We start from the raw sequence: 17,058 nt of genomic DNA on the forward strand, positions 1-17,058 counted from the left end.
TCAAGATGAGGAGAATTTCCTATTCTGATGGTGCCAATCTACTGACAAAATGAATGTGCATAATGAAGGTTCAAATGAATTTTTAATGGCCTAGCTGCAGGAAAAAAACAAAAAGGTCTTTGTGCTCATAAAGAATTTTTTAAATGTATTGCTTTGCATAAACATTTTTCCAAGTGCTCATGCCTCACATTTCTTTTCTATTTATTCCTAAAGTGTGCGCCGTATTTTCCTAATGATTTTTTTTTTTGTCTTTGACTCCTTCCTTATCAGGGGAAAAATAAGTGTTTTTCGTAGGTTTCAATAGATCTTTTTTACTGAAAAAACTACTGCACCTAATATTTTATGTAATAGATAAAATTAAAGCAGAACGAGATTTTTCTGCATAGAGTTATTTACAAGATGTATGTTATGCAAACAATGTAGATTTCTAAATTGAAGGTTGTGGGGCATAACTGCACGAAGTTTGTAATAACCCTTCGGGATGGAATTTGGGCTGTGGTTTTGGTGCACATTAAAGAACCCTAGGTGGTCAATCTTTCTGGAACCCACCACTTCAGCACATCTCATAATCGTATGGTGATATTGGGACGTTAAACCCCACCTATGAATCAATAAATTAATCGACTAAAAAAATAACAAATTATGATATACATCATGTGCTGTCATAATATAGGTGGCATTGCAGGAAAATTTAAAATTTTTTAGTGGAGAGGACTTCGCTGACAGGAGTTACTGTAACCACTACTATAAACATGATACGCTCTAAAGCAGTTCCTCAGTGTAAGGTGTAGTGTAATGGGGCATGTCTTGAAGGAAACTTGTTTCTGCTTGGTTTTCTAGGTGCACTTTACAGTAATATCTCATTCGTACTCTCTTATCTCGAAAAATCGGCTAAGTCAAAATCTTCCATGGCACTGAACATTTTCCTATACGCCCCATGTATACTTTTCCCTTTATCTCGCAGTATTTTTGGGTTGGATTGCGGATAACTCGTAATCTTGACTGAGAGTGGAATGGAAAATCTGCTGCCGGACTATTTCAGAAGATTCGCGCGATGCTGCCTTGCCTGAAGTTCGTTGATTTTTTTTTTTTTTTTTATCCGTGCCGGCCATTACGTCGATGCTTTCTGCGAACGCAAAGTGCATGAAGTCTCAGCCCAGCGACATATCAACTTTGTCAAGCAACCCTGTAGCCGCTCATGTGCTCAAGGAGTAGTTAATAGTAGTAGTAGTAAACTTTTATTTAGAAAAAAAAAAAAACACAGGTTGCTAGGGAGACCAGCCTCTAGTGGGTCAGCCTCCCTGCAGTACTAGGTGGAGTCCCCAGCCAGGGACACCATCGGTCGTGGCCGCTGTCCTTGCACGCCGCACTATGGCTCGTTGGGCCGCAAGGTCCTGGCAACCGAGCAGGGCCGCCTCCCAGTCCTCTCTTGTTGGATTTGGGTTCGGGGGTAAAGAAGGATTGAGCTGGCATGCCCATACCATGTGGTAGGTGTCAGCCACCTCTGCACAGTACTGGCAGATGCCGGAAAAGGAAGAGTCAAAGTGTTTAAGCACTGCCGGGCACAGTAAAGTATTGGTAAATAGCCGGAGAAGAATTCTCTCGTCTGCCTTCCTAAGTCCTTTGCAGGGCGGAGGAAAATGGCGGTGGGAGTCCCGGTAATAGGTAATTATCTCTTTATAAGTTAGGAGAGGTGGGCGAGGCAGTGGCCCGGGGAATGAGTGCGCAGGCGGCAGCGTGCACCACCTCATTGCCTGCGAGGTCATGATGGCCAGGAGTCCAGATTATTAAACGCGGAGAGGGGTAACCTACTTGCAGACAAGATTTAGGAATTTTGGCAGCTAGGGGTGTGATCCATCCCAGTTGAAAATTTTGGCAAGCTCCTTTAGAGTTTGATGGAGTCTGATGATATAATTTGAGAACTGTCGTGTGACATAACCACAGCTATGGTCACCTCTTCAGCATAGGTAGCATTGGTTGCACGGAAGGACAGTGGAGGACCACGGCGGCCGTATACCAACCCCCGCGGTAAGGGCAGGCGATGTCCGTGTAAAATACGTTTTGTTTACAGCCGAATTGGCGCCGGAGAGCAAGAGCCCGCGCCTATCGACGGTCAGCGTGCGACTCACACATATTGGTGGGGAGGGGTCAAACATGAATCGCGTATTTCCAATGTTTGGGCACTCGTACCCGCTCCTTTGTGTAGAATTGATGCCGAATGTGTAGGCGATCTTGGAGTCGTCTGCCGGACGGGGTCTGCGCCAGACGCGTGTATTGATTTGTTAGGTGAGCCTCCCGGAGCTCTCGATAGGTGTTTACCACTCCCAACGCAAGAAGTTTTGCATTGGATGTAGTGATTGGGAGATCTAGGGCTCTCTTGACAATTTTGCGAAGGGTGACCTCCAAGGAATCTTCATCGTGCTTCCGTAAATGCAGATATGGAGTCGCATAAGGATGTGACTAGTGACAAAAGCATGTGCGAGACGAAGCGCAGCCTTGCTTTTGAGACATCCCCGCTTGTTGGAGACTCAGCGGACCATGCGGCCCACCGTTCTCCAAACTTGCGCAGCTTGTGAAGTGTTGTCTCGACCCTGCGGTGTTTGTGAATGGGGAGTCCAAGGACACGGATCTTCTGTGCCTCATTAATAGGTCCACTATGCAGGGAAAGGTTGATAAACGAAGTGCACTTCACGGATGGTCGAAGGTGCACGAATTCGGACTTCTGTGGGGAACACTGGAGGCCGCAGTACACCGCATATTCGTCCACTATATGGGCTGCGGTTTGCAGGCTGTCCTCCATGCTGCCCAGGCATCCTGTTGTAGCCCACAGAGTGATGTTGTCGGCATAAAGCGCATGCTTTACCCCTTTGACAGCAGCCAAGCGGGCCAGAAGCTGTGCCATAGCTAAGTTGAACAGCAGAGGCGACAACACAGTGCCCTGTGGTATGCCTCGTGTGCCCAGGGGATAGGGGTCGTATTCCTGATCTTGGATGCGAATGTACGCAGCTCTGTCAGCAAGAAAGTTTCGGATGTAGTTGAAGGTGCGCTCGCCGCAGTTGGTGGCACTTAGGTGAGCTAAGATGACTTTGTGCTTGACGTTATCGAAGGCTCCTTTAAGGTCAAGCGCTAGAATGACCTTGTCCTTGTGGGGGTCTTCTACGGGATTAGGTACTTCGTGGTGTAGTTGTTGGAGTATGTCCTGTGAAGATTTCTTGGGCCTGAAGCCATGCATAGAATCGGCGAAAATGTGGCGCTCTTCCAAGAAGAGAGAGACACGATCTCTGACCATAGTTTCCATTAGCTTCCCTGCACAAGAAGTAAGCGAAATGGATTTGAGATTCTGAGTGTTAATCGGTTTTTTTGACTTTGGAATAAAGGTTACTAGAGACGTTTTCCAGTCTAGTGGGAGGGGCGTTTTTCCGAACCACATTGCAGTAATATAGTCAAGAAGCCACTGGTCCGCTGCATCGGGTAGATTTGCCAGCATTTTAACGGTAATTTTGTCTCGCCCGGAAGCCGTACCTCGCCTCATTTTGGCAAGAGCAGCGCGAAGGTCGTGTAACTGGAAAGGAGCATCCAGGGCCGAATTCTCTCTGCCTGCATAGCCTTACGCGGAGCCTTGCGTGTCCTGCTGAGTGCAAAGATATTGGTCCCGTAGTGATAGGGCTAGTTGTGTTGTGGAGGCTGCGACGAGCCTCCCAAAGATAAAGGAGATGGTTATCTACATCCGGATGACTATCCGTGAGTTGTATTTTGGTATTGTGTTTCTTAGTGTATTGAGCACAGAGTGAGCCCACTGGGAATAATTGATCTCCAGGATGGGAGAGTCAGGTAAGGACTGCCGGAAGGCTTCCCACTTTGGTAGGTGAGCCTGTGCGATGGGGCGTTGTAAGGGTCGTGTAGAAAATGTAGTGTTGAGAATGCAGTACTCACTACCGAGGGTTTCCTCAGTATTGAACAAGTCTGCGTGTCTGATGTTTTTCGTGAATGTTAGGTCGGAGCAGGTGCCCCGGTTGACAGAGTTACCTACACGAGTTGGTTGCGCGGGGTCTGTTTGAAGAGTCATGTTCAGCGTGGAAGGTAGCTCTGCAAGTTTCCTTCCACCCGCGTCTTTGTTGCCATAGCCCCAAAGCCTTCTAGGGGCTATTGAAGTCACCCACTAACAAAAGGGGGTCATGCCCGGCGAGCTTCAGTGCCCTGCTGAAGATGTCAGCGAATGTGATGTTTTTGAGTTTAGGTTTGCAATAAATATTAAGGATGTGCACTGGGGGGTCGGTTCTGTGCAGGGGAAGAACCATGACCATAGTGTACGAGTACGGTATTGAAATTTCGAGGTCGACCTCTTGCGTAGTCAAGGTTTTATGAACAAGAAGGCAGGTGAATGGGTCCCGTTGAAAAGTGTTATAACCTGAGAGGCGCACGGCGTTGCCGGGCTCTTGAAGGGCAATGACGGCGCACAGGTGCTCAAATGTTTCAAGATAGAGCCGGAAATGGGCCTGTTTGGCCCTATCCTTGAAGCCTCTACAGTTCCATTGAATTAAAGAGAGTAACTGAGGTTTTCGGTGTGGCGATGTGGAGCAGTTAAGATGAGTTGCCATATTGAGAATTTGGAATGGCTGGGAGGGACTCTACCCCTACTTCGGCGCCCTGTGCAAGTGGGAGCTCGGAGTCCTCAGAGGTTTCAGCGAGGCTGATGGCGTGTGAAAACTTAAAGGGACGATTAAAGTCCTTCAAAGGGTTAGCCCTTCGGCTTCGAGGGTTTACGCCATGGAGCCAAGTTTTAATGTTACTCGTCACCTGTTGGGTAACAGTGTTGAAAAGAGTTTCCAGGCTTCTGCTTATGGCGGTGAGTTGTGTCATTGAAGCGGTCATAGTACTTTCAATAGCCTGAAATCGCTCTTCAGTGTTATAAGGCTCCGAGACGGAAGGAATGGTGCACATGGGCATCGGTTTTGGAGCGGGAGTTGTAATATTGGTGGGAAGTGATGGGCGGGGGGGGGGGGGGGGGGGGAACTGGTGGACTACTTATCTCCAAGGCGGCAATTTTGGCTTGAAGCTGCGCCTTCTGTGCCCGCAGCACAGCAAGCTCTTGTTTGAGCTCGAGGAATACGGGGGAGGAGGCACGGAAGGAAGAACAAGAGGAGGAGGAGGCAGCCCTCACCCCGTTGCCTACCTGAGAAGCAGTTTTCTTATTCGGCCGCTTGCGGGTGGCGGGATCAGTCAGATTAGTCAGATCAGTGGAACGACCTCAGATTGGAGCCCGGGGGCACCCTGGTCAGGTGTCTTGAATGACGTTTGCTGTGATGGTGTCTTAGGTGGAGGTGGTGCCTGTTGACTGGTTCCTCCAGTAGCAGGGCTCTTCGTGACTTGGTTGGTAGCTCCCGGCTGACATCTTTCTGGCACGATGGCAGATGTCTTGGGCGTTGACTACTGCTTCGACAAGCCGCAACTGCCATGATGCCCGCCCAGCTGCTGCAGGCGGCGAAACCTTGCTTTGCAGGCCTGGGATCCGTGAGGTGTCCCTCACCGCACACCAGACACGATGGCTTGCACTCGTGCGGTGTTATCTCCTTCTCAGAAGCATCCACAACTTGACCACAATGGCCGCAGCGTTGGTCGTTCGGATGGGGAGCTCCACCGGGTAGCCCACCGTACAACAGCAGTAGCAGGCTGGAATGGTGCATTTATATTCGTGTACTGGTGTCACAACGCTGTTGTAGTGCATGAAACGTGGCACGTGGCGGCCCTCGAAAGTTATAAGGGCCACCGAAGTCTTGCCAAGCTTTCTTATGAAAGCGATGCTTCCACTACGCCAATGGATGCGAGGTCTCCTGCTCGTGCACCGTAATGACGCCACGGAACACTTTCCCACTGATTTTGGTGTGGCCGATCACTGGTAGGGGACCTTGTGATGTTTCGAGTGAGAATTCTCGAGAGAGAAGGTTCGCAGAGTTGATGTTTTCGGTTGAGACAACAATGATGTTTTGCTCCCACATGGGCCACACACTGATAGAGTCACTCAAGGTAGTGTTCACGTATGAGGTGAGCTTGGCGCCTAGTTCACCTGGTTGAAAAGTAGCTTTGAGAACCACCGTGACACGAGGCTTCAACACGATGGTGAAGTCTTCTGCAGCAATGCGGGGCACAGCAGTAGGCCGCCACAATACACGAATGTCTTCTTCTCAGGTGGTATGTTTGCGGACGCGGCCTTATTGGTAGCTTTAGATTGCTGGCGACGCTTGCGGAGGGCCACCACGGTGAACAGTCCTTCATCCACGATATACGTTGGTGGAACGGAGTTTTCGGGCACTGGGGTAGAAATTTCTTTCCATGCCAACGTCATGGGATCATATCTAAGGAGAGTGGTGGCCGTCATCTGTGGCTGCGGCCGCGGAGAAGTTCCGAGGCAGTCAGCGTTCGGTGCAATGCTTGGTCGGGCGAGCGTAGCTTCCACGAGGTCAGGTCAACAAGGGGACATAAGATGCCCCAAAATTGGCCCACCTGGATGAGAGAGGTGTCTTATAGTGAAGAACAATGTTACGAAGAAGATAAGATTAATCTTGATGAAGTGTGAACCAGGGTTCCACCGGTCCTCACGAATAGAGCGGGAGCCGATGTGACGCGCGTCCGCTCCCGTCGCGCGCTCGTAGCGTTTTCCTGTGCTCAAGGAGGTCATGTGCTCAATGTGCTCACGGCAAAATGGTTAAGCATGCTCCAAGGACTATATGCAGACATAGCAGCAGTCATGCGATGGGCAACCTGACCACCCAACCAATTGAGGTTACTCGGGGGCCTGTGGCAGGGTTGTCTAATGTCACCACTCCTTTTCATGATATACATAATTGGAATGAAAAGGCGTCTGACAGAAAGCGGCCTTGGCTTCAACCTCAGTTACACGGAACAGGCAGTGTCGTGCAATAGAAGACTGCCTGGCCTCTTTCGTGCGGATGACATAGTGCTGATGGCTGAAAGCGTGGCCGAGCTTCGATCTCTTCTTTACATATACACAGAGGAAGGCAACAGACTTGGGCTGAGATTCAGTGGGAATAAGTCGCCGGCTATGCACTTCCCATCGGGAGAAGCAGAGCATATTCCTCCAGTGCAGTTGCAAGGTAACAGCATTGCTTGGGTAGGGACTTGCAAGTACCTGGGGATAATAGTGTTGGCAACGATTAGTTACACCTAAGCGTATAAAGAGGAGCTCCGAGCAAAGGTGGCTGCCCGGTGTGCCTTTCTGCATTCGAGGGCCCTATGGTCATTTAGTCGATACAAAGTGGTCCAGGAGCTGTGGAAGTGCGTTGCCGTCTCAGTGCTGACTTTTGGCAATGTGGTGGTCTGCATGGCCGCGTCAACAAGACTGGCACTGGAGACCCGACAGAGAGAGGCTGGCTGCACTGCTTTGGGAGTACACGGTGGCACACCAAAATGAAGCTATACAGGGAGACATTTAGCGGTCATCCTTTGAGGCCCGCAAAGAGACAGTGAAGCTGGCGTACGAGCTCCACCTTAGTGGTCTGCCGGATGGCCACTGAGCCCGGGAGGTGTAAAAATACCTGCACCTTCGAAGCGTGAACACCAAGTGGGTCACCTGGACCCGGCGGCTGGCTGAGCGATACGGGACGCCAACCGTCAGTCTGACCGAGCCACCACAACGAGGCGGGTCAGATAAATATGGAAGAAGGCGGAGCTCAGAAGGTGGCACACACGGGCTCTGGCAAAGTCGGCACTAACAACCCACTGTGCGAGCAAGGAGATCATCAGCAAGGAACCCCTGTAATGCAATTCTAGCGTAAGTGTGCTGCTGTTTGAGGTGCGCAGCGGGGTGCTGTGTACACGAGCCCTGTGGGCAAAGTATGTGGAAAACTTGGACACGAAATGCCTGCTGTGTAACTGCACAGAAGAGCTTGATCACATTGTGCTTGATTGTCCGGGTCTACACTCCAACGTGCTTCACACCAGCAGACAGGCTGCAGAAAATTGAGAAAACTCAGCAACTGCGGGCAACGCCCCAGACGAAGCTGAATGCAGGCTGCGATATCGTTGTGTTTCCAGAAACCAGAGGAGCACCCACATTTGGAAGCGGTTGCTGCTGCGAAAAGGCGTCTGGAGAGATGGTGGCAGGCAAGTGCCTCGATCATTGAGCAGCAGCGAACAGTGACACCATAGGTGCAGACAAACACCTGACATAGCTCTACGAGTTTTTTCGTTCTTTTATTTATTATTTTCTGTTTTTTTATTGGCCAGAATCCGGAAACACCGTTGATCGCCCGCTACAAAGGGAAGGGCCGCATAAATCATCATCATGATCACACATCCGCTGAGAAGGGAGGCCCTCTGCCCATCCTTGGTGTAGTTTGTCTCGTTAGCTTTGTGCAGTGCACATGATTTTTCCTGCGGTGTGGTTTACATTCATCAACCCAAACCTCGTGGTACGGTTTTTACGCTGACTGTGAGTGCAGTGTTCGTGATTTTCCCTGAGGTGTGATTTTCGTTCATCTGCGCAAACCGAGCGGTACAGATTTTTAGCTGACTGTGAGGAGCGGCAACTTAGTGTGGGGGCAGCAAGCATGGCGTCAAATGCTAAAAAAAAAAAAGGAAAAAGAAAAAAGGTTGCCCTAACTAAGGAAGTGGAGAAGAGAGGCCGAACGAAATCGAGCGTCGCAAAGAAATTCGGCATTCCTTTGTCTTCATTTTCGATGGTGCTGAAAAACAATCGGAAGGTGCTCGATGTATTTCAGAAGAGCTTCTCCAGCCAGAAAAAGCGGGTTCCAGGGTCAAAGTTCTCAAACTTTGAAGCGGCGTTGGTTGTATGGCGTTGAAATAAGGTCAAATGCGGCGGCATGAAAGATTGACTTATGCGAGGCGTCAAGCAGCTGGAGGACGCCTTTCTAGGTCTGAGTACAACCGCAAGCAGGCGAGCATTAGGCAGACTTTCTCTGCTAAGTGAAATGGCAGTGCTGCAAAACCCAGCCCGTTAAAGTCTCTCTTCTGCTATTTTTTTTTCTATTTTAAAGCTGCACAAGAAGGAGAAGGAAGATTAGAAACTGTTGCTGAAGAGCCGGTACATATTGTTATTTTTCTGAAAAGCTCTCATTTTTCCTGGCAATTAGCGCAGCTTTGCTTATCTCGAAATTTTCTCTGGTTTTTTCGACTTAGTTAACGAGGTATTACTGTATTTCTCAGTTTCTGTAAGTTTCCATCCTGGTAGGCTTGTGCTAGGAAATGAACTGAGATGGCAGAAAGGGAAGCTCACTCGTATGCTAGGCTGGTTTGCATCTTCATTCTTTTCGTTATCAAGGTCTGGCTAAAATCAGCCATGAACAGCCTAGAATACCGATACCTGTAGTCTTTAGCAGTTCACTCATGGCCATGTTTGCTTTTTACTTAGATGATCGCACAACTTCGGAGCATGCACAAAAATAAAAACCCCCATAGAAAAAAAAAAGAACAACAGGAAGGAAACTATCGGATGGTGCAGCAGCTTGTTCATAAACCGCATAGAATGTCTCAAAAGCATCAGCTTAAACCATCAATAGTGGGCTATTGATGCCCTAATGGACACGACTGGGATAAAGTCGGGCTATAATTACCACAGAAATTGCAATTGTTCGTGGATATTTTTTAGTGCAAGCTCGTTCGGTCAGGTGTTCAATAAGCAGGAACCTGTTGATATCAAAAAGCACTTGCCGAAAAGAAGTTGACAGCTCAATTTCGATTTCTTTTATCTCGATGCACAACAACCTGAAGCTCGGTAGACAACAACTGCAATCGGCAAATCCAAACAGCACAACAATGTAACACACTTTGTGCTGTGTGAGCCAATGGCATGTCATGCCCGCAAACTTGTTAATTTGCAAGCATGACCCTTGCCATCCTTGCCCACACTTGCGATCTTTTGGTGTCAATCGCTATGCTTCAACTGACTATTTCTCCGTCTCATGACGGGACTTGCACAAATCATTTTTGCCTTTTACTTCCTTCTCTTCTCCACCACCAAGATGCCTTCACCAAGATGCCATGCTCTATTTACAACGTGGGGAGAAGTAGCTGCAGCCAAGATGGCGGACCAGCAGCAAGAGCTTGGGAGCTTTTGAAGTTGTCGTCCTTGTCATCTTGCTCAAGCATTCTTTCATATTCGCGATGGCATGTAATAATATCTACTAGAATAGCTCAAACTGCTGGTTTAATTAACACGGCAGTGTTAAGGGGAGGTGCAGTGAGAAAAAAAAGGCTCCGTTAATCTGTAACCTAGGACAATGAAATTGTTGCTGTATTTATAGGCTTTTGTGCTGATTTCAAATATGTAGTTATGTTTTTATAGTAAGTTGCACACTTTTAGTTTTATGCCAAAATAATCTGCAACGTATAGTAGTTGGTTTTGGAAACATTTATGGCTGTCAGCCATTAATTGCTTACATTACTGTACATTAGCTGTAGAATGGAAATAACTATCATGAAAGTGCATATAAAACATATTATTGGACATGAAAAATTGTGATGTGAGAATGCAACAGGGTTTTCATCCCATACTAATTGTGCACTTTGGGTTCACAGTAGCCATATAGGATGATATCAAATTTTAAAGGAGATGCTTACTCTACTTACATGTTGAAGATTATGTGGGCAAAATTTCATCCCAATCGGGCTATCAGAAGTACAAAAAATAAAAGCTCTACACTCAAGAAGTTGCCTGAAAATGGATCTTGAGAAAAACTCATCTGCAAGGTGTAAGTGAACGCTCATCTATGCACTAAAGGTATTTTTTTTAAGATGATTTTTTTCCACCACAAGAGCTTGGCAATCATGGTTGTTTTGAGCTTGTGGCTTTAGGGAACAGCTCAAGTGAAATCCAATGCAAGTAGCCAGGTGACAATTTCCAGAGGACTTTAGGCAATGAGTTCCTTTTAGTTTATACTACCCACTTTTTGCTTTTGAAAAGCGATTTAGGCCTACTTTGAGTTTAATTGAAACCGTAGTTTTTTTTGTGTGTGTTGCGAAAGTAGATAAACTGTACTTGTCAAAGCAAACAAAAATGAAAAATATGTAAGTTTCGAAAGAAGTCTTTTTTGACTCGCATCTTGCCCAGACTCCTTACAGATGCTGAGGAAGACACTGTATGCTCCAATGAGCTGGTATGGGTGCCGGCTCACGCAGAGAACCCAGGGAACGAGGTGGCTCACCTATATGCTCGAGGATTCGTCGGTCGAGCGGCGGTACCCGCTTCTGATTCAGGAAACCCTGGTGAAGCCTTGACATCTTACCATGACATCACACAGTATATTACCGTCTTTCGAGGCAGTCAAAACCACCCTCACACTACGAGCTAACTATTCTTATTTGCCCTGCCTTAGAATATGCCAACATAATATGGTGTCCCCACCAACAACACCTAATAGACAAAATTGAACGCGTTCAGAAATTAGCTGCACGGTTCATCTACTCTAATTATTCGCGGCATTCAAGTGTTCCCGACCTAATCCATAGAGTGAATCTTCAGCCACTTTCCAAACAAAGAATAATTTCTAGGTTAAAATTCCTTTACTTACTTTATCATGGTCATTTTAAGATACCGTGCAATCTGTACTTACAGGACCCATTTAAACACTCACTCAGGACAAACCATAACAAGGTCATTTTTCAACCTGCTAGTCGTGTCAATACACATAAGTATTCTTTATTACCAATGGCCATTAGTTTTTGGATTAGGTTACCAGTCAATGCTGTGAATTGTTCTACGCTAGAATCTTTTGTCAACTGTCTAGAAGAGATTGATTTTTCAAAAAATGTATACATGTGAATCATGAAGTATCCTATGTGTATCAATACTTTCTTTTTTTTTTCTTTTGTGGAGCGTTATTGTGTTTCATGTTACCTCTATGTATCCACTCCTGCATGGGCCCGGTTAGGGCGTGCAGTATGTACAAAAAATAAATAAAAATAAAAGCGCCAGGAGGTTATCAGGTGCCACTTGCAAACACATTCATTCTTGTGCCCATACATTTATGCACGTATTTACCCCAACACAATTGATCCGCATTGCTTGCATTGTGGCTCAATAGCCACTCACATTCCCTGGGCCTGCAAGGAAGATCCCCCTCTCTCGATCTCCTAGCCACTCCCTCACCAGAGGGGTGGGAGGCAGTTCTAACCTCCACCAACCTGCCCGTTCAGCTCCAGGCCGTACAAAGGGCAGAGGAGGTGGCCACGGGATTAAGCCTAGCTGATAACCTGCCTCCTTAAGTCTGATGACAATGAAGTTGTGTTCTCTCTTCTCCGCCTAAACGCGTCCTTTTGCAAAAATTCCAGCGTCAACAACAGGGAGTGAAAAATAAGCATTGTCTATGAGCAAAAATCTAGGTCCATGCAAGTAAATCGATGATCATAATATTTGGTTATAGGGTGAATTGAATTTAGGTCTTCTGTGTGTTCCACCACTGAGCTATGCCACTGTTTGGAACTGCTTTGTTTAAAAAAAAAAGAGCCTTACATGAATGTCATGTAGTGCAAGGAGTTACATGGGTGGAGCGTCAAATCAAACCTGATGTGCAAGCATGTTAATTGTACAATAAGGGGGCAGTTTAAAGGCCCATTCATTACAAAGTATTTAATCTACATCAGTCAAAGAATCGACAAAGTGAGCAGCCCTGCATCTGCCTTACTGATGCGTAGTGGGTATCTTGCACAAGTGGAAAAATTACGGCATATTGGTCAACTGTACTTGCAGCCAGCAGTCTAGGATAGCTTTAAATGACCAATCTGACTAGCACAGGTGTTCCTTTCCTTGCGCCATGGTTCTGGTGTTCTCTGAGAAATGAAACCAGGCGAGTGGTTGAGAAGAACTTTCGCTATAGCATTCGACTCTTCAAGGTGAATTTCGGGTGTCTTCAAACATTTTTTGTTGACATTGCTGTGAAGTCCGAACAGCAAGATCTGCTGATGCCAGCAACATGCACACTCAGCTATGGTTCTTGACGGCCATAACACTTACATGGTGGCACTGCTTGTGAAAACTTGTATATAGAACTGCCTGCGCCTTTGGTAGAAAAAGCAACTGCCTTGATGGTGTTGGAACTCGGTGTACAGATGACTTGTAATTTGTATATAGAACTGCCTGCACCTTTGGTAGAAAAAGCAACTGCCTTGATGATGTTGGAACTGGGTGTACAGATGACTTGTAATTTGATGTAATCATGGCTCGATGGCATTTGTTTCCAGATGGCCTTTGGAGTAACAGGGAGGTGGCTGTTAAGGTGATGATGAAACAGCATTAATAATGATGACACCATTATTTTCTTGCGAATGCAGAAGAAAGAGAAGCGGATGCAGCACTCGCTGAAAGAAACAGAGTTCCTGCGACTGAAGCGTTCGCGACTAGGTGTTGAAGACTTTGAGCCACTCAAGGTGATTGGTCGGGGCGCATTTGGTGAGGTCCGGTTGGTCCAGAAGCGCGACACGGGCCACGTCTATGCCATGAAGATACTTCGCAAAGCTGATATGCTTGAAAAAGAACAGGTGAGTGCCGCATTGGTATTTGGTAAACACTATGTCGCTTTATTTTGCCAGCTTAGACGATCACTGTGCCAGTAATTGCGAGGCTTGTGTCGTCACAATGACATGGTTTGTGTTTTTGTCGAGCTTTCACCTACTGCAGCTTGTTTTGTGCTTTTTCCCAAGTGCTGAATGCTAGAGCACCTTGCTGTTTGCTGATGCTTGGTCAGCTTGACGGTGTGTATTTTCTTTTCACAACAATACCATGTCAGGCACTGCAAGCTAATTGTTTGCTAAGATACTAGGTAGCTTAGGTTGTATTGAATGTGGCCTTGGTGAAGATATTGCGGCTAAGCAAATAAGAATCTCTCAGTATCAGAGCTTTTTAAAGACCTTTTTTTTCGTTTCACAAGACGTGGTGTGTTGTCTTATTGTGATAGCAATTATCTGAACCCTCAAGAAACATTTCTGCTGCCAGGATGATGTCCTGCATGAAGTCCAAATCGATATCTTCACCCTTTGCATCGTATAATCAGTGCGTGAGTGAAGGCGCACAAGCTGTGCTAACAAACCCAGCGCGAGCAGAGGTGAAATGTGCCGGCAGTTGCCATCACATGATAGGTGCCCGAGAGGTAGTTGCGTGCCTTCAACAGGAAACCAGTGCTTTCATGACTAGCTGGACAAGCTTGCTTGCGTACACCGATCTCTATAGAAGATCTTTGCATGCGTTATCACTGCGATGTTCGCGTTAGAACCGCATGAAGGTTATTTCATTGGCTGCAGTATTTCTTCGCACCATTTTTTTTCTCTTCAACAGAAATGGGAGTGCATTTGAGTGTTCTTGAAGAAAATGAAATTGGCTACTCACCAAGAATGAAGCCTGGAGTGGTGATGTGCACGAATAGTTCTGAACGCAAAATAGTGTTCCCCTCATCATGAAAGAGCTGTGTTGGGACTTGTGTGTACCATTTGCATGCAGTTTGGCCATGGCATGTAACTTAGACAACCTATAATGCAGTGTCACCACTCATTGCATGAAAATGTAAATAATAAATTTAAGAGAAGAGGATGCACTCTCTGCACATGAGAGAATGATGAGTGGTGCGAGGTGAGCCTCTTGCGTACCTCACTAACAGGGTACTTGAGTTTCTCCCAGCTGTGCCAGTGATGAACTGGTTTGAGGACTCATTTTGACTTGCTAGACAGTGGAATCGTTTCACTTTGCCCTGCCATGCCAAGTAGCCCCCGTGGAAGCACTTGTAAGTGTTATCCCTAGACAACAGAAGGGATAGAAGTGCTGCTCCAATTGCTCCAAACTGCTCCAAAAGAGAAATGCTGCTCTAAAGTGCAATATTATAACGAACAAATACAACGCTGGAAGCTAAAACAGCTATTTATTCATGGCGAACTTGTGCCGTCAACTAAACACACAAGGATTGTCCTGAGCTCGCTAGAGAAAACCTCGTCAACCTCTTCTTTCGCATCTCCCCGCGTGCCGTTCCTTCGAAAACTGCCAGCCTTCTTTTTCCAGCGCGTGGTGTGGTGACACGTGCAGCCAGCGTTGCATGGCGCATTTATAGCTTGGCGCGTTTGGCTTGTCCGTTGGTGTGGCAAAATTCATAGCAGCAGGAAGCGTTGCAAGACTTCAGCAGGTGCCTAACAACATGCGGCATTAGTCCCCCTCCCGAAACGCATCGTCCCGATGCGTACGCTGACGTCGAACAGTTTTCTACAGCAGTATTGATGTGATGCTGGAGCACATTTATCAGTTGTCTCGTTTAGTGCCTTTCGGAGTACGGTTTCATTCGTACTACATGTACGACTTCTGGGTGATTCCTGCGTCGGGTTGAGCACACTTGACCTTCAGGAATTACTTTGTAGTTTAGCGTGCCTAACCGGCGAAGTACTTTGTAAGGGCCGAAATAGCGCCGCATCAGTTTTTCCGAAAGCCAGGTGCGCGTACAGGCGTCCACACCCACACCTTGTCTACGGGGTTGTACTGTACGTCTCTCCGCTTGAGATTATAGCGACTTGCGTCGGAGCTTTGTTGTAAAATGATACGATGCCTTGCCAATTGCTGTGCCTCTTCTGCCCTTTGTATGAAGTTGCCGATGTGCGGGTCACTCTCATTCGAATCGTTGACAGTTAACATCGCGTCTAAGGTCGTTGTGACCGCCCGACCATAAACAAGTTGAAATGGCGTGAAGTGTGTCGTTTCTTGTACTGCGGTATTGTACGCAAATGTAGTATAAGGCAAAATACTGTCCCATGTCTGGTGCTCAACGTCCACATACATCGAGATCATGTCGGCGAGAGTTCTGTTGAGTCTTTCGGTTGATCCGTTTGTTTGTGGATGGTATGCTGTAGTCCTTCTATGGTCGGTGTGGGTGAGCTTCATAACAGCCTGCATCAAACGGGCTGTAAATGCTGTTCCTTTGTCTGTAATGACAACCTGCAGTGCGCCATGTCGTAGTACAATCTGAGTGACGAAAAACTGAGCTACTTCGTTTGCTGTTCCCTTTGCGAGAGGTGATGTCTTAGCATATCGAGTCATGTAGTCTGTTGCTACAACAATCCAGCGCTTTCCCAATGAAGAGGGAGGAAATGGACCAAGCAAATCCATTCCCACTTGCTGAAATGGCCCTTTTGGTGGCTCTATCGGTTGCAACAGACCCGCTGGTTTCGATGGTGGTATTTTGCGTCTTTGGCAATCCTGACATGACTTGACATAATGGTGCACCGAATCCCTTAATTTTGGCCAATAATACTTCCGGCGAATTCTGGCCAAAGTGCGACTACTACCCATATGGCCAGCCGATGGGTCGTCATGACACGCTTTTAAGATTTCTGCTCGCAGTGATGATGGTGCAAGAAGCAGAAACGTTTCACCGCTGTTTTCGAAGTTGTGCTTGTATAGGACGTCGTTCCAGAGGACATAGGATGTTAATCCACGGTCGAAAACCCGTGGTACCTTAATTTGGTGACCCTCCAAGTAATGGATGAGCGGGCGTAGTTCCGGGTCCATTCGCTGAAGACGAGCCATCTCCGACACATTCAGAACTCCAAGAAATGGGATGTCTTGTTCTTGGTAAGATGATGGAGACTCAACAGGTGCGCGAGGCAGGCAATCCGCGTCGTTGTGCTTGAGACTGGACTTGTAGACCACAGTGATGTCATGTTCCTGCAGATGCAGGCTCCATCTAGCAAGTCTTCCGGAAGGGTCCTTGATATTTGCCAGCCAACACAATGAATGGTGATCACTGATTGCTCGAAACGGTCTCCTGTAGAAGTATGGGCGAAACTTGCTGATGGCCTATATAACTGCGAGACACTCTTCCTCTGTCGCTGAGTAATTGGACTCAGCATTCGATAGAGTTCGGCTTGCGTAAGCGATGACCTTTTCTTCTCAATTCTGCCTCTGAACGAGGATGGCACCCAGACCAACGTTACTCGCGTCGCTATGTATGTCTGTATCGGCCTCTTCATCAAAATGGGCAAGTATTGGAGGAGAGTGCAAACGGCGTCGCAACTCTGAGAAAGCTTCTTCTTGTTCTTCCCGCCAAGAGAATG

The 17,058-nt window shown here is 47.2% G+C and overlaps 1 protein-coding gene across 6 annotated transcripts in view; it reads left to right on the plus strand.

The window, feature by feature from the left end:
* trc (Serine/threonine-protein kinase tricornered) overlaps positions 1 to 17,058 on the plus strand; it is a 212,279-nt gene that overhangs the window by 59,349 nt on the left and 135,872 nt on the right. For 5 of the 6 annotated variants that reach the window (XM_075886289.1, XM_075886290.1, XM_037420293.2 and 2 more), the window contains exon 3: positions 13,306 to 13,512. In XM_075886289.1, the coding sequence (XP_075742404.1) occupies positions 13,306 to 13,512 (207 nt within the window). Of the gene's footprint in view, positions 1 to 6,975; positions 11,242 to 13,305; positions 13,513 to 17,058 lie in introns of those variants that run through there. The other variant, XM_075886291.1, reaches the window with a different exon arrangement.

The sequence above is a fragment of the Rhipicephalus microplus genome, chromosome 2 (genome assembly GCF_043290135.1).
Source record: "Rhipicephalus microplus isolate Deutch F79 chromosome 2, USDA_Rmic, whole genome shotgun sequence".
Classification (NCBI taxonomy): domain Eukaryota; kingdom Metazoa; phylum Arthropoda; class Arachnida; order Ixodida; family Ixodidae; genus Rhipicephalus; species Rhipicephalus microplus.